The following is a 20,462-nucleotide window of genomic DNA, read 5'->3' as shown; positions in this document are numbered from 1 at the left end:
AATAGAACCATAAGTGCAAAAAATTACTGAATAAATTGCATAAATGTAAAATAAATTATGTAATTACGCAATTGTGAATGATTGTTTATTCGCACTATTACAACTCATTAGAAATTCCTATAATCTATTTGTATTTCCCTTTAATCACGAATGTTCAAGAAAATTCTCTGAATTTTTCATTTTCCTTCCTGCAATCTCGATAGATTGGCGAAAAAAACATGGAATAATTGGACTCGAAGACGATTATCCGATTTAAGTCAGTACTAGACTCATTAGCACAGCAGGTACACTAATCGCGAATGTCAATAGTGACGCTGAATGACAATTGGGTGATGATGATGATGACGGTGGCTTTATGGGAGGGACTTGCTTCTGATGACAGATGGATCTTTCATCAATCGGAATAATATCCTTGAGGATATTACCGAATTTAGTTAATGGACAATACTCTCCGCAATCCGTCAATTTTATAGGAGTCAATTTATAGGAATTAACATCAGTGAGATAGAACATCTGTAAATAAAGACAGAAACATTATTATTAACTGGTTCATTGATTAACCGATGCATTGACGAATGTAGTACAATTGAAAAATGCATAATGGATTGATAAGACAAATTAACGGTGTAATTAATAGAAATTAATTGGCGTCAAAATATTATTTTATGACTCGCGAAATTTCGAGGTGGTGTGATCATTTTCTTGTGTTTTTGTTCTAGTTTTATAATTCTTGTTAAAAATTCGTAAAGAAGGAGGAAAATTTTCACATCACCTTGAGAATTCGTGAGTCATCGGATAATGACAAAATGCAAATACGTTGTATTTTTTAACGTCAATCACATTGTGAAATTGGCAGGAAAGTTACAAAAACGTGTTACAATTCTCCATCAAAAAAATATGTATTTACTTACCTTGATCGTATTTTCAAGGGAGTTCGAATTATTATAGACTTCAAAGATGATTGCGGCTCCTTGTTGGAGAATGTGAGGGCTCCAGGCTCCCAAATTCTGCAGCAATGCCATGACATTTCTGTCCTCTCCACTGTACATCAGTAATTTTAATTTACTTGTTCCATTGCTGCTCTGATGCTCCAGTGAGTCGTGGAGAATTTTCTTCAACAATGGGCCCCCATTCAGTGTTTTTTGAAGACGAGTCATCGAGAGACTCTCGTAAGCCTTGAGAGTTACGGTCTGCATCTCACCGTTGGGGAAGATGTCGTTGGTCCAGTGTGGGAGGGAGACATTTTGAGCTGCCTGAAGGACGAATGGTTAAAAGAATTGATAAATTATGAATGTAATTGACTAATTATAATTAAATAATTGAATTACATGAGGTGTCCTAGAGAAAGTCTTAAAGCGTTGACAAAAAAATAGCGAAATAAGGGCCAAGTTTATTGCAAAATATTGTTTGTTTAAAGTTGTCGAATTTTAATGATATCTTCGCAAAACTGCTTAAGGGCACTTTATTAAAAATTATTCTTATAATTGAATGAATGATTGGGCTGACTTACGATCGTCTCGAAGCACGAATACAACAGGGCTATATGCCAGGGTGTCTCTATTTTTTTTCCATAATGTCTAGTTACGTAATTAAATAAGGCACTGTGCTCCGCTATAACTGATGAGACATTGGCGTTCAGTTGTTGCTCTTCGTTTTTGAATGCCGGGCAAAAATAACCCGTTAATAGAGTGTCTTTCTCTACGGGCTCATATTCTGAAATGAAAAGAGAACAATTATTTTATTTTATCAATAATTATACACATGGATTCACCCCCTAAATAGCGATAGAACTCCCACAATCGCCAGAGTATCGTTTCATCATGAAGGTCTTGAAGTTTCCCTATTTGCACACCTCTAGATTCACTAAATTAATAACAAATAATTAATAATGAGATATTACCGGTGGGTATTGGCTGCCAGTCGAGGTCCTGCTTCCATTTCTGCGGCTCAGCCGGTGGCCACAGCCCAGCATCAACCAACATTCCAGATATCATTGACAGGACATACTCCGACGTCCGCATTTTCATAAAATCAGGGTGGTAGATCTTACCGAGAAAGCTGTCGTATTTCTTACGAAGAAATACACCTAAATTGAACAAGTCCATTTTCGCCTTCTGCAAAGGTCAATGGACAATCGTTTTATTTATCGAAAATTTTCAGAAAACTGAATTATTTCTTTCTTTTCACATTTTAATTGTGATGTAAGTGGAAAATTTGAGAAATTTACTATCAATCATTGCTGGAAATGGGAGTTTTTGCAAATTTTTTTGATAAAGTCTCTCTCAACAAAATTTTAAATAATATCTCTGAAAAATCCGACTGAAGCGGAAATATTCTTCCTCAATATTCTAATCCACAATATTTTCCTAAAGAAAACTTTCCTCGTAAAAAACATACATTATCCATGTCAAATGTTTGCTCCAAGAAATGTTGGTAGTCCAGGATTCCCGGGAAAATAGTGCCATTGTTAGTCTCCACAGGGGCATAAAATTTATGCGAGAAGACCTATGATGAATTTTAAAAAATATTATATTAAATAAAATACTTTTTTGCTTCCTGAATACACTAATTTCCCATAAATACTTTTTCTTAACTTGGCAAAAAAAATCACATTGCTAATTTGTTAACAACAGTGACTGCGGCGATGCACAAAAAAAATCGAAACCACCTGTTTTCGCGGAACACTTTAAAGCCTTGAATTATTCCACTCATGCCGTAAAAATTATTACTTACAACGTGAACAAGTTGAAGTTCTGGCGTCGATAGGACGGATGGTGCAGCGAGGAGCATGAGGAAACTCACTCTCCACATTTTTATGCAGAACTAAAAATGAGACGTTTCGATTGATCGCTCGACAGTTTTCCTATGATGACCTCATACTGAAAAATATGTTGCTCACGTAACTTGTCTCATTTATGATGAGTATTTTACCTTTAAAATATTAATTCTAAAGTCACCGTAATTTTTTGTTATTCTCAAAGATAAAGGCTAATTCATCAATCATTCACCAATTAATTATGATTAATTACGTATGATAATGTGAGTCCACAGGACTGTATGAGTTTACTCATTACAGACTTCTCAGTAAGTCGACAATTCAAGACCCGATCACTCATCCCATCAATTCATTGATTAATTAATTATTATTGGTCGATTACCCAGGATTGGCTAAGTTACAATTAAATTATTGTAATAGTTACTAATATAAAATTTGTTTCTTTGCGAGAGCTGAACTTTTATTTCATTAATTCATTAATAGTGTTTGATTAAGAGTGATTAATCAGTGTTAATTGGTGCTAATGATAATGGTATTGTAATTAATTATAACGCCAGACAATAACGTATGGATTTTTAATTAAGTAATTAATTAAGGAAATAATTAATTGTGAGCCATTAACAAAGGTTAATCACTGTTAACTAGGTCTAATGATGATGGAAGTATGATTAATTATAATGACAAATGAAAATATGTGCATTCTGGTTTCTGGTGGAAATTTTAATTAATTTAGTAATTATCTAATAAATACCAGTGTTAGAGGTTTTATTCAACTGAGCCACTCCGGTCTGATATCTTGATAACGTCGAGACACTCTGTAACATCATCATCCTCACTGGGAAAATAACTTTTCGTTCTTATCGGAATGGGGAAACAAATGGTTTAAAGTTTTGTCACATCATTCCCCCACCAGTTTTAATTATATTTGTCGATTAAACATGTGTTTTATTACCTTTGCGACAGAATGTCTGAATTACTCTCGAATTGCGGTAACAAGAACGGCAGAATGACAATTTACAATGACAGTCAAACTATTTACGGGTCAAAACTGAATTCAGTTTTTAAAACACATTTTTGGAAATTCCGAAATTATTCGTAAATTATTGAAAAAGCAAATTTTCTAGCACTATCTTCAAACAAGTTGCTTATTATGCAATTTTTTTCGAAGAAGTTACATTTCACAGAATATTTGCAATTCATCGTGCCGTCAGAATAACAAATTTTCGGTCGTTCAATAATTTTTTCGATATTTATGATTTTTTTTTTCGTTTCATTCCGCGAAAATTGTTGATTACTGGCAAATATGTCTAATATTGTTAAACGACTATATATTAAATATTGCAAAATATTTTTTATATAACTAAATATTAGAAAAATGTCTAGTCTAGAGCAATAGTAACCAAGAACCCAGATACCGAAAGCCCCCCAATTACCGAACGAAAATTGCGTAAATCTCTTTTATGGTCAGAAATTTCTAGTGAAATCAAAATTGTCTGTTATCACAATAGAAGAATGTTATCTTACATTTAGTAGCTGCCATTCGCTCGTGATTTCCACGTGTTTCGCCCCTGTTGTTTTTATAAGCCATAGAACTTGGCGCACCTATCACCACGGGACATTAGTTGGAATCTGTCAACAGGTAACTCCGGGTCTCAATGAATCTCCAGCTCGTTTGATCAACCGCCAGTCACATCTCTCTGGAATATTCTTTTAACTCGATATCATGTTTTCATCTCCACATGATGTCGGAATTTACAGGTCTGATTATTGACTATTTGAAAAAATAATATTTTTCACATTTAATTATTGATAAAAAATAAAGAAATATGAAAAAGGAATGAGCCTCAAGGAATTTCAATTTATTTTAATGCACAACTGGCAACAAAAAATAGGAATAAATAATAATTTGATGGAAATTTACTAGAAAATTATTCGACCTATTTTTCAGATTTTTCAAATAATAAATTGTCTTCAATTAAACATTCGGATGCCATGGAAAATTGAGAATCTGTGAAGAGACAATCGAAAAATTCATTCATTCAGGTGAGTAAATCATTCTCTTTCTAAAGTCATGAACTCATTTTTGCTGGCAATAAAAATTCATACTCCTCCATCACAGATGAATATCTGCGATAATTTTGATGTAAAAATTAACGCGAGTAAATGTTTATCGTTAACGTGGACAAAATTGTGTGAAAAAATAAATTATCAATGGTAGAGTTGATTTACACTGGATTATTCGAAGACCTGTCAACATATGAATAATCGGGGATTAATTTTGCGAGGTGAATGATGTTTATTTATATTCGCAGGACTTTTCGAGATATATTTGAAACAACATGACAACTCTACTGCAGTTATTTCTTCTTCAAATCATCAGTCTAATCGTCGTGAGGGCAAATCCTACACTGCATTTAAAATATGTCACGGTAGTAAGTTTCGCCAGTTAAGAAAATAATTTATTTCAGTCAACTTTTAAAGAAAAATATTAATTAAACACCAGTTATCGATTTTTTTCTAGGAAATATTTTAGTAAATATAGAGGATTAATGATAGGAATAAATATCTATATAAGTATTAACAATTACGATTAATAATTAATTTGAATAATTAGACGCGCAAAGTAATGCAAGAGTAATACATCCTTAGGAGTCTAAAATATCGAATAAATGATCAGTTTCTGTTTCAAGGTGTTTCGTCATGGAGCTCGCGCCCCTGACACCAACGGTGCTGAAAGATTCCCCAATGATCCCTTCCTGCAGGATGATTTTTTCCCCCAAGGAGTGGGAGGATTGACCAACGTAATGACCCCAATTTAATTAAAAATTCGCTTGCTCTTACGCATCGAAACGTAATTTTTCTGCCTGTTTTGTTATAATTTTTATTGTTTTTTTTCTAATGATACAATATCTAGGAATATCTATGAAATTTATTAAAATAACTTGAATAAAAACTTGGCAATTACAAAATAATCCAGGATTTTCGCCAAAAATTTCGGTATTTTAGACCACAATTCCGTTGTTTTAAGCAAAAATTACGTTAGAGTTGCGCAAAAATTTCTTAAATATTATGGATGTAGTATTTGCATATCTTCAGGAGGGAAAAATACGCGAATACGAGCTCGGACAATTGATCAGACACCTCTACGGCGAGTTCCTGGGGGATATTTACGTTCCATCTTCTGTCATGGCCCGCAGCACCGATTACGAGAGAACGAAAATGTCTCTTCAACTCGTTCTCGCCGGACTGTTTCCTCCTGTTAAGGTTCAGGAGTGGAATCCTGCACTCAAGTGGCAACCGATGATCGCTAATTACGTACCGGCTAACGAGGACGTCGTCATGATTCCTGAAGAGTCCCCGCAGTGAGTTGTTTTTTTCCACCGGGAAAAATTCCTAAAAAACATTTACAAGAAATATATTTTATGTTTTTTCTTGTGACGTAATCACATGAGGAAAAAGACATTTTTTCAACTATTACCCACCATTTTTTTCACTAAAATATGTCGAAATAGACGTTTCAGGCAATGCATCCCTAAAACGTTACTTTGCGCACTCGTATAAAAAAGTAAAATTTTTCTTAATTGAGAAAAAAGGGAAAAAAAATCCTGAATTGTCACCGAATGATTCCAGATATTTACGAGAATTCAAGAGAGTAAAAAACCTACCGGAAGTGCGAAAGAAGTTGAGTGTATTCCATGATTTCCTGAAGAATTTGACACTCTGGACTGGGAAGAGTATGAAGACTGCCAACGACATGTTCAACCTTTACCACGCCCTGATGGCGGAGTCATCGATGGGTCTTGCGCTGCCTCCGTGGGCGACTGACATCTTCCCCAAGGGTCTGTTGTTGAATGGGACTCTTCTAGAATACGACATCGTCAGCTACAATGAAAACCTGAGGAGGCTCAATGGAGGTACCATTGATTATTCATTTCGTTTATATTCCGTTACTAGTGCGTAAAAAAAGCCTTTTCGCACGCACGTGTAACACAGTTGTTGCGCTACTGTCCTCAAAAACTTAGTTTTCGAAATAATGTCACGGGCGTAAAGTACAGCTGTGCGTAATAGTGCGTATTGTGATACGAGTGCGTAAAGAATAACATTTTCGTACGCCCGCGAAACACTTTTTATTTATCACGATTTTTCACTGCTCGAAACGATAGCGGGAGTGAGTGAATTATTTTTTTTGGCAGGGATCGCGTAAACTTCAAGGTCGTGAGTAATTTCGAGTAAAAAATTTCGAGTGGGTGAAATGCAGCTTTTCAAACGCTCGTTGAATTTTCCACACGACGTGCGAAAAACGAAAGGGACATGGAATATAGTTTCAGACGGCAACTTTTGAAGTAGGCGTCCCCAAAAAAGTGTGATTGGCCTTTGGAAGGGTTAAAAAATTATATAAATTGATGAAAGTAATTTCCCCTCGACTTTTTATTCAGTAATCATCAAAAATCATTCTGTTTTTTTTATCGGACAGGAATGCTCCTGAAGGACATTGTGCATACTATAACGAGTGTTATCAGCGGTACCAATAAGAGGAAAATCTCCCTGCTCAGTGGCCACGAGACCAATATTGCTGCTCTCCTCAAAACACTTGGAATTTATTACCCACATGTCCCCGAGTACTCCAGTGCGATATTCGTCGAGTTACTCGACGATGGCGAAGAACACTACATCAGGGTAAGGGAATTCAATTATCTTGATTAGCAGTTATCTCTTCCCCTGACCAGATGGGATGATGCACTATCGCAACGCAATTTGATTTATAACAGGCATCTTTCATCGTGAGCCCTTAGAAATCATTCTGCCGATGTCTTATCAGTTAATGCTTTTAGTCGTTTTCTGTGTCTTTAACGGAGTCATATAATTATATTGTTTGACTTTGTAAAATCGACGCGCCAAGTCAATGGTCAATACTCTTTTTTATCTTGGAGATTGGTGTTTATCCAAATGAAAGACTAGGTAAATTGATATTTAGATCAGTAGAAAAATCAGGCGCTGAGTCACTGCTGAAATAACGAAATCGTTTCATTAAAAATTTATATAGTTTTCTCATTAAGTGCTTTATGGGGTCATCAAGTGGAATAAAGGAAATTAAAATGTTGGGGATTTTTTGGAAACCCTTCTTTGATGTATAAAAAATGGCGCCATTAATGTCGGATAGTTTATGACAATTGTAATTTCCTGATGACTAGAGTAATTAAGGAGGTTCAATGGAATATCAATAATTCAACTGTTTTATGCATTGAAGATTGCAGAAGAATTATGCATAAATGGTAATTGCACATTTCTGTCGTGACAATTTTCAGATATTTTAACAAATTTTCACTGACCACGCAATGAGTTCCTCAATGGAAATAATTAATGTTTCAGGTTCGATATTATTTGGGAATTCCCCCTCGTGTCGTCGACAAAGCTATTCCCGGATGTGACCCGCTCTGCCCTCTCCCGGAGTTTTTGAATCTAATGGCTGGAGTTCTACCCAGTGACGAGGAGCTGATGTGTCAGAAAAAGAATTGACGAACTGACAGATTAATACTATAATTACAGCCTCACTGAACTCGAAATTAAATAGTGTAGCATCAAATTAGTGTCACAATGTTTACGGAAGTGTAAATAAATACCACTAAGCACAGCTTGCACCCGTGCATGGTTTATTTTTTTCCGGGATCGCATTAATGGGATGAAATGAATATGTTATGATAAAAATATCGTTAAAACTACATTAGGCGATGGGAGGAATAGAATTTTTCCGCCTTTTCGCGGGAATATAAAGCAACACCACGAATCTTTTGTCTGTCCAGTTTCACAAGTTGAAACATCCACTTTTGTCAAAATGTTGACGTTTTTAGTTTTACTTTATTCGCTTGCGGCGGTTCAGTCTGCGATGGTAAAATAGCGTTTGCAATTAATGCAGTTAATTGTTATTTAATCAAAGCCTTTTATGAGTAATTCTTACAAATAGCCACAAATTGAATTACATTAAATCTATGGATTCCTTCTAATCAGAAAAATAATCGAATATCAGTTAATTCTTTATGTGTGTAGATGAAAACATTTGGCTCTCAAATCGATTGTTATCGATATAGATTTTTAAATCAATTATTTTATAAATAATCGAATAATTGAATAATAATTTCGAAAATAGTTGGATTAAATTCCGCAGCTGAAAGCCCTTGCAATTATCTTTTGTATTTTGCTTCAATTCAATTAATTGGTCTTGCGAGAATAAATATCTTCGAATATTAGGGAGAGAGTAAACGTCATGTTATAGAAGTTTTGACAGAACCAATTATCATGAAATCATCTATGAAAAAACCACTAATAATTTTTTTCTTGTATTTCAACTGACACACCATAATTTATTAAAGGAACAAATTCTAAAAATACAATGAAGTAATTAGATACATGAATTAATTGATTATTCAATGTCATTAGTTACACGATTACATGACAGATGCCGAGATTGCAGAGATATTCCATGTGCAGCGGAGTAAAGGTGCAGACAACAAATAATCAAATGCAATCATTATTAACATTTTTAGATTTTTATCACTGAAACGCAATTCTTAATTTCAGTGCCATCTTACAGGGTTACTTCGACTCGTACCTGGTTCCAACGGCGTAACGAAGAGGCCGACAAAATAGCGATGCGAACAACCGGTGAACATATTGACGCGTATTTGAACCCTACGGATGGATTTTTTAGCGGAATAGAAACTCCAGTCTTTTTGGCCAAAGCTAATAAAACATTACCATCTGGCGTTGAATACGTCCCAGTAAAACAGGTGAACATGACAAATATAGTAGACTTCTCACGAAGGTGCCTTAAGGTGCCATAAGCGAAGCAAATTTTGAAAATGCCATTGTCTTTCGCTTCTCCGTGAAAACAATAAATGAAAAAAAATTGGGGATTTGAATCGTTACGTTAATATTATAATTCAATACTCTTTCATTTTATTCTGTCGTTTATGTGATTTTTATTTGATTTTAAATATTTGTTTTAGCGTAACACATTCAATTCATTTTTCTATTTGCAATCGATGGATTTTCCTTTAAAACCATTTTTTTTTATTGTCACAATAGTTTTGATCTTCTATAGTTTTAATTACCAGATGCTAAATAAATTATTCCGCCATTGAATCGCACTAGGAACTGATAAAATTGTATATTATGTTACAGAGTTTATTTACGTATTATTTATTTACATTGAAATGTAAAGCAAATTTATTTTTGCAAGTTGCGAAGAACTTCAATTTCAATTGTATCTTTCGGTTGAATGTTTTCCCCTGCAGAATTTCTAATCAGATTGTCTGACCTAATTAATTTATCAATTTTCCCAAGGCATTGAAAAATTTCGTGCCTCATCCAAATCCTGACGATAGCCTGGTCCTGATTATCAATCAGAAAACCTCCAGGCGCTCTGGGGCAAGGAAGAACCTTCAGGTCCGACCTGTACCAAAGAGATTAGAACCGGTAACGGCTGGACTACTCGGGCTCCTTTTCGGACACCCTCGCAACCAAATTCTGCGACTTGGTAGCAGTTATGGTAATGATACGATCAACGATTACAGTGACATCGTCTACAGGGCAGCGAGTCTTAAAGTCAATGGTTCGCAGACATCCAGGGTTTCCAGTAAGTCTTCAGCGACGAAAATTATTTCTTTTAATTTTTTTACGGACGTTGTTTTCTCTTAGATTCTTTCCAGAAAAATTCGGCAGCTTCGCAAGAGAGAAATTTACCTGCAGTGATATATCCGGAGATATTGGTTGTAATGGACCACAGATTGTTCGCGTATGTATTCTATACAGTAATTTCTCAAAAAAAAATTACCGTTGGATCAGTAGTTATCGGACGGTGTGCTAGTTTCGCAAATCGGGCGATTTTTTCGCATTTTGATTTTTTAAATTGGTTTGATCATGAGGGGGGGGGGCGTCTTATCATATCTGTCGACGCAACGTGATAGTTGTTTGATAAAATCCTATGTTTATTGAATTTCTAGAAATTACAGGGAATTAAAACGGAATAAAAACTATTTATGAGAAAAGCGGTCTAAAAATGCTCCCTATTTCGTCCTAGTTTCTAAAAAATATATATCTATATTTTTGGCGATCTTGCAATGACTCAAAATCGGAAATTTTTCTTGTTTTCCCCTGATAATCATCTGCTACTCGCCTACCGCCTGTCATAATTACAATTGTGTTATGTTCCCCCAAAGAATTACGTAGTTTACGGGTATTTTCATGAGAATCAATGATTTTTCTATCCAGTAAATATCAGGGATGAGAACAAAGATAACAAATTGTAGACAAAAATTGAAAAAAAATTAACCGCATGAAAATTGCTGTCCCCACGGTACAGAGAAATTTTGTTTTGTTGGATAGACTTTGTACATTGAGGGTAAGCAATATTTATTAATCATAAGAATGGTGATAATCATAACACTCAAGAATAGAATTCCTTTTATCAATATAATTTTTATACCCCTTCAAATTCTTTGGTAAACAATTTCCTGGGCGTTGGGCCATAAAAGGTTGATATTTTTTTATTCCCCAAGCTATAAAACGAAATAGATAATCGCATTTTGTGGCACACGTGGACTTTATTGACATTTTAGTTTGCTATTCTTATAGTTTTTTTGTTTCTGTCTATCAACGGACGGGCATCCATTGATGCTATTTAAATTTTTACCAGTTTATAACGAGATTCATTAATGAATAAAATTAATTCATTGAAATAAGGAGAAATTTCAGAGAAGTTGAAAAAATTGTTATTCAATTATTCCAAAGTTTTCGTGCAAAGGTAGAAATTTTCAACTTTGCAGAATTGTTCTGGATATTGAATGAAAATTGCAAAAAATAAGGAGCTATTTATTTGCATTAAATTATTGATATTGTTGGAATTATTATTCCAGGACTCAGGATAAAAATGTGAAGAAGGCAGTACTGTATTTATTATCATTTTGGAATGCTGTCGATTTAAGATATAGATCGATGACGAATCCTAAGATTCGACTGAATATTGCCGGAATCGTAATCGCCGAGGTAATTAGGATAATTAATTGGTCTATCAATAGCGAAACGAACGGTTACCTAATTATTTAACAATTTTATGAAGTTCAATTAAATCACTCGAGTGTCAGCACACTCATAAATCAATTTCGCAGAAATGATTGACAAATTCCTAACGCGCAGTATATTATTAGTTAAATAATCGGAAATTTGAATATTTGGTTCGATTATTTCACGTAAAACGACCTCGAAAATGCTAGCGAAATTCCTGTGGAAACATTCCTGCAGAAATTGTTTATCACATCATTCTCAATCTAATAATTATGATCTAATATTTATTAAAGGACGAAGGTGGTAATCCGTACCTCGACAACAATAGGGTTCGCGAGCCTATGGCAAATTACATGGTCCGAATAGACGCAGACAAAGCTCTGAAGAGCGGAGGACAACACTTCTATTATGGCAACAATCTACCGAATCACGACGTGGTGGTGATTATGACAGGGTAATGAATGAAAATAATTAGTTATAAAATGACAACAGCAGAAATTCATTGATGGAAAGCCTCATCTTAAAATAGCTTTGAAAAATCGTATTAATTTTCAAAGACATATTAATTTTCCATATAAGGAAATGTTCATAATCGCTTAATTCGACGTAATTGCTGCATTTTGGAGATGAATTTTCGTCATAAGAGATGTATTCTCCTGCGGTAATACTCCCACAACTAAATTCTGTTCCCAAGAAAATGACTCTTCGTCAAAAATATTTTTTTCTCATTATTTATTTATCGATTTTGATTATTAGCGCGGATATCTGTAACATGGCCATATCAGCTTGGGGTACGAAGTATTGTGATAGCAGTGCACGTGGTGAGTTTGACAAGCAAAATACCAGTTCCTTGTATGATCCTCCCTAGAATGATCTTGTGAATGAACTTTCTGAATTTCTTTTTCAATAATTTTTTAATTGCATGAGCGAAGGATATGCAAATGATCTCGGAGCCTGCAACACAAGTTCTGTCCTTCAGATGACGCAGGCGCTGGGTCTCGTTGAGGATAATGGGGGGTACAGCGGAATCCTTCCAGCTACTCACGAACTGGCGCATTTGTAAGACACTTTTTTCATTGAGTGGTTTTTTAAATTAGTTTAAAAAAATTGAATCCATTTACATTAATGTGAACAACGGGATGCAATTAATTCACAATTTTGTTCTGCGTTGAATTTTTGCTGAATTTTTTTAGACTCGGTGTGCCCCATGACGAAGGTGAGTGCGAAGAGGGCAGGTTCATAATGTCACCTTCACTCCACTACAACGAGAGTAGTTTCCTGTGGTCGAATTGCAGTAAGGAATCTTTCCGGAAATTTCTCAGGTATTGGCGTCACACACAGACAAATATTCAGTAAAAATTACGTGCAAGGTCCGTAATTGGGAAACGCAAATCAACATCCGATAAAAATAACAGAAAAGGGCCCGTAAATCGTAGGGAACACTCCCTAAATAAGATGCGGCGAGTTCTGTAATTTTGACGGAGTGTTTCGTACTTTCTATTGGTCCCTTTGTAATTTTTATCCCACTTTCGTTTTCACTCCAGAATTACGGAACTTTCCCCTAATTTTTATTGAAGTAGTTCTCTTCCTTCACTATTTCACCCCTGATTTGTCGCATGTGTTTCCTCGATTAATATTTTTTTTGTGCAGTTCTGACAATGCGGAATGTCTGCGGAACGAACCTCCCAAACAAAAAAAAAACATCCGGCTTTTACCTGGTAGAGTTGAGTCTCTTCATGAACAGTGTGCAAAATACGCGGGTACAACAAACGTAACAGCGTGCGAGGTAAAACAAAAAAATTGATATGAAATTTTATTTTTGTCATTAATTTCTTATAAGAATGGAATTCATCCCTTAATATTTTCTCCTCAAGCATTCGGCTGTTCATAAATCAGAAATAAATCGGTTCATAAATCAGAAATGATCGGTTTGGAGGGTTTTCATAAAATTTATATCGTCCTTTTTTTACAGGATAGAAGTCCGTGCATAATATTGCAATGTAGAGTGCAAGGTGAACGAGACTGTCTAGGATCGGCAGCAGCTGCTGAAGGCTCCATATGCGCTCCAGGAAAGGTAGAAACTTTGCCGTATAATAAAATACAATACAATAAACATCACTGGAAAAACATGAGAATACCGTTTCCAAAAATAACAAAATTGATTCGCAACTGAAAATGTATGAACTGCCACGTTAACTCTACGATTCTGTCTGTTAAACTCTATCAACCGTTCGGCAACTGCTCGCTGCGGGGACAAGTCGTTTTCTACATTACATAATATAATATTATATAATATAATTATAATTTTTCCTCGATGATTGGGAAATTTAATGGAAAATCCCGTAAAATTTACTGCGCCGTTTGGTAATTATATTCTGTTTTGACCGGTCGAGAATTTCTGCTTGACAAAATAGATCGACAAAATCCGCTCAATTTTTATTAAAAAGTAAATAAATCATGAGAACCGCCTGGAATTAATCTAATTAAATACAATATTTTTTCAGAGTTGCATAAGCGGTTACTGCGTTGCCCTCGAACTGTAATGACGAATAGCCAACGTTCTCCAATTAGATTGACAAATATTTGCTGTTATTTTGTGGCAACACGTCACACTTTATTGATAATAAAATTACATCACTGATTAATTGTTTTCATTTTCCCTCTTCAATCCTTCTGATTCCTATTAATATAAATGTCGTTAGTGACTTTGTACAGATAAGCTATCGTCTCTCAAGATTGCCTCCGCTCTTAGGCAATAACCCACACTGGTTTATCAATTTTCTTGCGCACAACTGCAATTTGTCCATGTCAGGTTAATAATTTCAGCGCACTTTTGATACAAGTACGAAGTCTGAGTGCAGTCCGTTACAGACCAGCATGTGGGAGTGTTAATTCCACGAGATCTCCCAAGTCCCGCGATATTCACTCTTGAGTATTAATATCGCGAATAACATTGATTGATAAATACATTCCATTAAAAAAAGTCAATCCGTTTTGTAACTGAAAAGTCACTTTGAAGTGAACATCGAAACTTTTCATTGATTAATTTTCATTAATTATTGAAATAATACTTATTATTTGTGCATCGTTGAGTTATATTTTTTATCGCAATGTTGTTTATCACTCGTCCAGCGTTTATTATTGTTTTTCTCTCTATTCATGCCAGTATTGGAATGGAGCTGAAGTTTTTGAATATCGTGAGTAGAATAAAAGATCAATTTTTTCGGGTTTGCGCCGAGTTTGTGGGAATGGAGTTGAAGGGCGGATATATTTTTGTTTGAAAAATTCTAATCTCATCTCGAGAAAAAAAACAAAGTGACTGCCAGGGAAAATTCCCAGGGATTAGAAATGTTTCTTGGGGAATTTGTGAATTTTTCTCTGTATTTTTACCAAAAAATTCTCAGTAATCCCCAAAAATATTAATTTTTGTATTTTATTTTTAAATTGAAAGAAAAAAAATCTTGAATTTCACTCCTTATAATGTATTTAACTTCAAAATTTAATTTTGTACCGCAACAGCTCTAGAATTTTTCTCAGCTGATGGATTGTAATGTTTTGCACTGCACGTCTTACAATTTTTCTAGAAAATTTTTTCATGGGGATTTCAGATATTCCGTCATGGGGACCGAACGCCCAGTGAAGATCCCTTTGAATCCTTTCCAACTAGCCCATACGTGAATTCAACCTATTCACCCCACGGAATTGGACAATTGAACAATGTGAGTAGTTGAAATTTGCCATAAATGTGCTACGCGTCGAATGAAACTCATTTATCTCCCTAGAGAGGAAAGTTACGAGCATACGAGCTGGGGGCCTTCATTCGTCAGCAGTACAATGATTTTCTCGGCAAGATATACCATCCCCATGAGATTATCACCCACAGCTCGGACTTGGATCGGATAAAAATGTCCCTCCAGCTGGTCCTAGCGGGGATATATCCTCCTGTTCCTGAACAGCGCTGGCACCCGACATTGAGCTGGCAGCCAATTGTCTGTGACTATCTTAAACGAGAGGAGGATTTGATGCTGTTCGGGATAGAGTGTCCAAAGTCAGTAGATGAACAAAAATAAATAAATAAAAATAATAGTTAAAATTAATATACTATTTGTGGAAATATAGTAGATAATATACGAAAATACGTAGTATAAATGGAATGAATAATTAATTACACAAAAAATGATAGGAGTTATAGTGTAGACCAGTTCCGTTTGTTTGTCTAGACATTTAAAAGAGTTTCAAGCGGTTTTGGCCCTCCCAGAAGTCCAAGCTGAAGTCGCGAAGCACAGTGGTCTAGCAAAAAATGTGTCCCAATTTATCGGAAGGCCCATTTCTGCAACCAAAGATTTCTTGAACCTCTACAATGGACTGACGTCCCTCCAAGGAATGGGACTCCAACTCCCCGAATGGACAGATGGAATTTTTCCCAATGGATCGTTACTAGACGTAGCCACTTTGCATTATCGACTCTTGAGTTATAACGACAGATTGAAAGCTTTGAATGGAGGTAATATTTATCTCGTGATGGTTCCTGTTAAGGCGGATATTTTTCTAAATTAGCAATTCTTGCTGGTTGAGCAGTGAGAGAAAAATATAATTTTGCCAATCCATTTCCATTGGAAAATCCACTTAAAATTTTTGTCAGAAAAATATTTAATTGACAAAATCATATTCTCACAGTGAGATAAATAGTTTTCTTAGTGCAGGAGAAAGTATCGCAACATTCGTGGGACATTTCCCGCAGCACATCCCTTTTCCGCTCGAGGGGGTGAAAAAATTGTTCAATACTCATGCCGGTAAACTCTTCCGAGTCAAAAAACTCTTTTACATGACCGATTGTAATGGAAAAGTTTATACGAAACACGTGCGGTATGAATGTTTGAACGAAAGTTATTAATAAATATTGTCTGCAGCTTTTTCAAACTTTATCAACCCTCACACTCATCGAACGGAGAGGAATTTTAGCAAAAATTACCAAAATCAAGATTGCTTACCGGCAAAAAAATTTATGTACTGAAATCGTCACAGATTCCAGAATGAAAATTTGTCGTAGAAAAAAAATTAAGGAAACTAATTAGTAATTAAGAGCCCTTTCCAAAAAATTTCGTAACACTTTAGTAAAATTTTTCTTCACAACATTTCACTCCGGAAACATCAGAAAGATACGTAATTTTTATTGAAGTAGAATTTTGATAGGTACGATCTCGAAAGATTGCATCGATTTTTTTTACTCGACTGTACAACATAATACAATTTTTCCAAATTTCAGGGATGATCTTGAAGAACTTCACGGACAATATGCTGGCGAAAATCAATGGAGATGGACCCTCTGACCTGAAGATGGTGATAGTCAGTGGGCACGAGATACACATTGCTCTTCTTCAACTGGCCCTCGGGGTCTACGATAATCACCACGTGCCTCAATACTCCAGCGCAATTTTTGTTGAATTGCTCGAGGAAATGAGTAAATATTACGTGAGGGTGAGTGCCACTGTTGCCTCAATGACTTGCTGTTTCTATTGCGAATGTTCATTATTTTCCTTAACTATGATTGCAGATATATTATTATCTAGGGATCCCCCCCGTCAGGAGAAGGATAGTAATCCCTAGGTGCAGTGAGCCTTGTCCTCTCGAGAAATTCGTGGAACTTTATGGAAATGTGCTCCCCACTGACTCCGACATGACATGCGAGGGGCCGAACAAATCTTAGAAAATAGGAATTGTCTGTTCATCGGAGGTGGCACGGACGAGAAAATTTGAGGGAAAATCTGGAGAATTCAGTGAAAAAATAGAGAATATTTCGTTATATCAAGTAATATTTGGTAAAAAATTCTCATGATTTTTTTTTTCAATTTATTCTTTAGGTCGTACGACAATGCAACTAAAAAACATCATGAAATCACAAATTCTACGCGAATATAAAAAAAATCGGTCTGAACAAGGACTAAAACGTTTAATCTGAACTGAAAATAGGCAGAAATCCAGTCGAATTCTCCAGTTAATTTTCTTCTATTAAATTTTTTCGATCGTAGTTAAAATAAGCCCAAGTATTGTTACTAAAACGACAATAAGATAATGTTATTTATTGATAATATATCAAAGAAGTGATTTTCCCAGTTGTCTGATTTATCATTCCTCCATTAAAATCACGATAAGGAAAAGTGGATAGTTATGTCAATTGCTGTGAGTGCACAGGTCACGTGCAATCGCTGTCAAGTTTCCCTCTTCCTCAGTGTTATTGAGATATATTTTCTTCAGTGATCAATCTCTAGGCGATGAAGGGGCGGGATCAAACCGGTTAGCATTAGTGTGGCTAACCGGCATGGAAGGAGTCTAGTCTTCCTGTGGCATCGGTAGACGAGGCAGCGGAATTTTTCAGACATCCGCAGAATTTTCCACTTGACGATCAACATGTCACGATTTTTCGATTCACGTGTTGCTTTGGTGATTTTTTTCATTGGCATTCAGGCTATCGCTGGACTGAAGCTGAAGTTCCTGAATGTGGTCAGTATCGTAACGTAATTTTTTGGGAAATTTTGGGGGCTCGGTTTGGGGAATTAATAGAACTTTTTGTTGCAAAGATCTTCCGACATGGGGAGAGGACTCCACTGGGAAGTGGCACCGAAGTTTTTCCCACTAATCCGTATGTCAACGAGACCTTCCCCCCTTATGGTCAGGGTCAGTTGACTAATGTAAGTTGTACATGCACAATAGTCTTATCTACAAAACTGTGACAAGGTTTTCGTTCAGAAAACAAAGTAATTGTCATGTGTGAAACTTACAATGTCTTCAATAAATTACGTGAGCTTCAGGTGATAGAAACTATTCCATCATCAAATGCAGAGAGGCCAGTGGCTGTTCCTAGTTTTTTAAAAATCTAGAAAGTGTTTGGCTCCGGTTTTATTTTCATTCATCAAACATTTGCTATTGTTATCATCTCAATTGCCTTTATGATCTATATAATACTCTCATAAGATCCTTATAAACTCCTGTAAGAGTCTAGCTTGTGCCAACACTGCGCCGACCGTCGGCCAACATTTCCCTAATCACTTTCCTTACATTTTCTTCATCGAAGATTTACTATATTCGTACACTAAACTGCAATTATCTAGCGACAAACTGGTTTCCTCCTCGATTGATAATTCCCGACAATTGTGCATATTTTCCAATAGCAAGGAAAACAGCGTGTGTATGACCTTGGTGTTCACATTCGTCAGCAGTACAATGAATTCCTAGGCGACATATATCATCCAAAAATGGTGCGTGCACGGAGTTCCGATTCAGATAGAACTAAAATGTCTCTGCAATTGGCAATGGCAGGAATTTTTCCCCCGGCATCCTCGCAACAGTGGAATCCAAGCTTACTTTGGCAGCCTGTTGCCATGACTTATGTGTCAGGTCCAGATGTTCTCGTGATGTCAACCGAGTGCCCGCAGTAGGTGTTATCAAAAATTGATTTTTCGTCCTCAAAGTATTTAATTCACTTCTTTTTCTCTGCAGATTTGGAGCTGAGTTTGAAAAAACACTGCAACTCCCCGAGGTCCAGGAGAAAATTGCAGAGTACAGCGAACTGAGGAAAAATCTTACGGAATGGACGGGTAAACCTATAGTTCACACGAAAGATGTTGCGGGTATTCACAACAGTTTGAAGGCCCTCAGTGCCATGGGCCTTGAACTCCCTGCATGGACGGAGGGAATTTTCCCTGAAGGAGCTCTATTGAACGCCACGCTCTTGCATTTCCGACTCTGTAGTTACACAAAAAGACTCAAAACATTGAATGGCGGTGAGGATAATTATCTTATTATCATCTTTATTGATCCTGTGACCGTCATAAAACCCTATACAACCCCCCCCCCCCTCCTAAGGGTCGCTCTTGCGCCAACAGTGCCGACATAGTGCCAACATTCGGCCAACATTACACAAATTTCTTTCCAGGAATAATGCTGAAGAACTTTACCGACACCATGTCATCGGTGATAAATGGAGGTGAGCCTGATTTAAAAATGAATCTCTACGGAGCTCACGATTACAACATCGCTTCACTCCTTGATGTTTTCGATGTTTACGAGCCCTGGGTACCCCAATATTCCAGCGCCATATTCGTTGAACTACTAGAGGATGAGGAACGCAAGTATTACGTCAGGGTCAGTATGAGATTGAGAAATATTTCAATTTTATCTTCAACGCTGGCCTCCCGCGATTCACTCCTCCATTGATTATTGCAGGTGTTTTACTATAAGGGAATTCCTGCGGAGCGAGTGCCGGTGGAGATCAAGGGCTGTGGAGAACTGTGCCCCTTCGATCAATTTGTCGGATTGTTCAGTGATATTTTCCCCAGCGAGGAGGACCTGAAATGTCCGAAGGAAAATATGGTGAAAATGTATAAATGATTGTCTCACTTTTCATCGTGATAATAAAGAGAATTGTAGAGTGAGTGTTTTAGTCTGCAATGTTTTCTATTTTTTAACTCATTGAATGACCTATTGTTGAAGATGGTGAGTATGAAACACATCTATCCTTCGTCAAAACGCTTCACCTGCAGCGTGGAAACTAAAATTTTTTAGTCAACAGTGGAAATCGCATTATCATTTTTTCAGGGTCGAATGATGTACTACGTGAGAATGCTGA

General features: G+C 36.1%; 5 protein-coding genes across 6 annotated transcripts; 4 read left to right on the top strand and 1 right to left on the bottom strand.

Annotated features, from left to right (window-relative positions):
• Positions 1-69: 69 nt before the first annotated feature.
• On the bottom strand, positions 70-3,627 carry LOC135163168 (venom acid phosphatase Acph-1-like). 2 transcript variants are annotated; one of them, XM_064122419.1, is made up of 7 exons: positions 3,528-3,627; positions 2,734-2,879; positions 2,398-2,505; positions 1,901-2,114; positions 1,511-1,713; positions 912-1,253; positions 70-513 (listed from the first exon to the last, which is right to left on the bottom strand). In XM_064122419.1, the coding sequence occupies exons 2-7, from the start codon at positions 2,809-2,811 to the stop codon at positions 253-255; spliced, it is 1,206 nt and encodes a 401-aa protein (XP_063978489.1). In that variant the 5' UTR covers positions 2,812-2,879; positions 3,528-3,627; the 3' UTR covers positions 70-252. The 2 variants fall into 2 exon arrangements, with proteins under 2 accessions (XP_063978489.1, XP_063978490.1); XM_064122420.1 differs by lacking the exons at positions 2,734-2,879; positions 3,528-3,627 and adding an exon at positions 2,584-2,689.
• Positions 3,628-4,309: 682 nt separating this feature from the next.
• Positions 4,310-8,408, top strand: LOC135163175 (venom acid phosphatase Acph-1-like). The gene is made up of 8 exons (XM_064122429.1): positions 4,310-4,534; positions 4,725-4,819; positions 5,089-5,208; positions 5,467-5,577; positions 5,873-6,138; positions 6,407-6,690; positions 7,251-7,453; positions 8,147-8,408. Exons 3-8 carry the CDS (start codon positions 5,116-5,118, stop codon positions 8,291-8,293), a joined length of 1,104 nt encoding a protein of 367 aa, XP_063978499.1. The 5' UTR covers positions 4,310-4,534; positions 4,725-4,819; positions 5,089-5,115; the 3' UTR covers positions 8,294-8,408.
• Positions 8,409-8,521: 113 nt separating this feature from the next.
• On the top strand, positions 8,522-14,477 carry LOC135163157 (A disintegrin and metalloproteinase with thrombospondin motifs like). The gene is made up of 13 exons (XM_064122398.1): positions 8,522-8,663; positions 9,212-9,272; positions 9,353-9,561; positions 10,118-10,409; positions 10,472-10,568; positions 11,689-11,818; positions 12,130-12,290; positions 12,593-12,657; positions 12,769-12,895; positions 13,030-13,158; positions 13,487-13,622; positions 13,809-13,910; positions 14,341-14,477. The coding sequence occupies exons 1-13, from the start codon at positions 8,610-8,612 to the stop codon at positions 14,377-14,379; spliced, it is 1,602 nt and encodes a 533-aa protein (XP_063978468.1). The 5' UTR covers positions 8,522-8,609; the 3' UTR covers positions 14,380-14,477.
• Positions 14,478-14,619: 142 nt separating this feature from the next.
• On the top strand, positions 14,620-17,949 carry LOC135163174 (venom acid phosphatase Acph-1-like). The gene is made up of 6 exons (XM_064122428.1): positions 14,620-15,033; positions 15,445-15,555; positions 15,619-15,884; positions 16,057-16,340; positions 17,103-17,314; positions 17,391-17,949. Exons 1-6 carry the CDS (start codon positions 14,947-14,949, stop codon positions 17,541-17,543), a joined length of 1,113 nt encoding a protein of 370 aa, XP_063978498.1. The 5' UTR covers positions 14,620-14,946; the 3' UTR covers positions 17,544-17,949.
• Positions 17,950-18,117: 168 nt separating this feature from the next.
• On the top strand, positions 18,118-20,268 carry LOC135163172 (venom acid phosphatase Acph-1-like). The gene is made up of 6 exons (XM_064122426.1): positions 18,118-18,337; positions 18,415-18,525; positions 19,006-19,268; positions 19,334-19,617; positions 19,770-19,978; positions 20,060-20,268. The coding sequence occupies exons 1-6, from the start codon at positions 18,245-18,247 to the stop codon at positions 20,222-20,224; spliced, it is 1,125 nt and encodes a 374-aa protein (XP_063978496.1). The 5' UTR covers positions 18,118-18,244; the 3' UTR covers positions 20,225-20,268.
• Positions 20,269-20,462: the final 194 nt, after the last annotated feature.

This window comes from Diachasmimorpha longicaudata, chromosome 5 (genome assembly GCF_034640455.1).
Source record: "Diachasmimorpha longicaudata isolate KC_UGA_2023 chromosome 5, iyDiaLong2, whole genome shotgun sequence".
NCBI classification, from domain to species: Eukaryota; Metazoa; Arthropoda; class Insecta; order Hymenoptera; family Braconidae; genus Diachasmimorpha; species Diachasmimorpha longicaudata.
The sequence above is the reverse complement of the archived record's forward strand: the minus strand, read 5'-3'. Positions and strand labels throughout refer to the sequence as shown.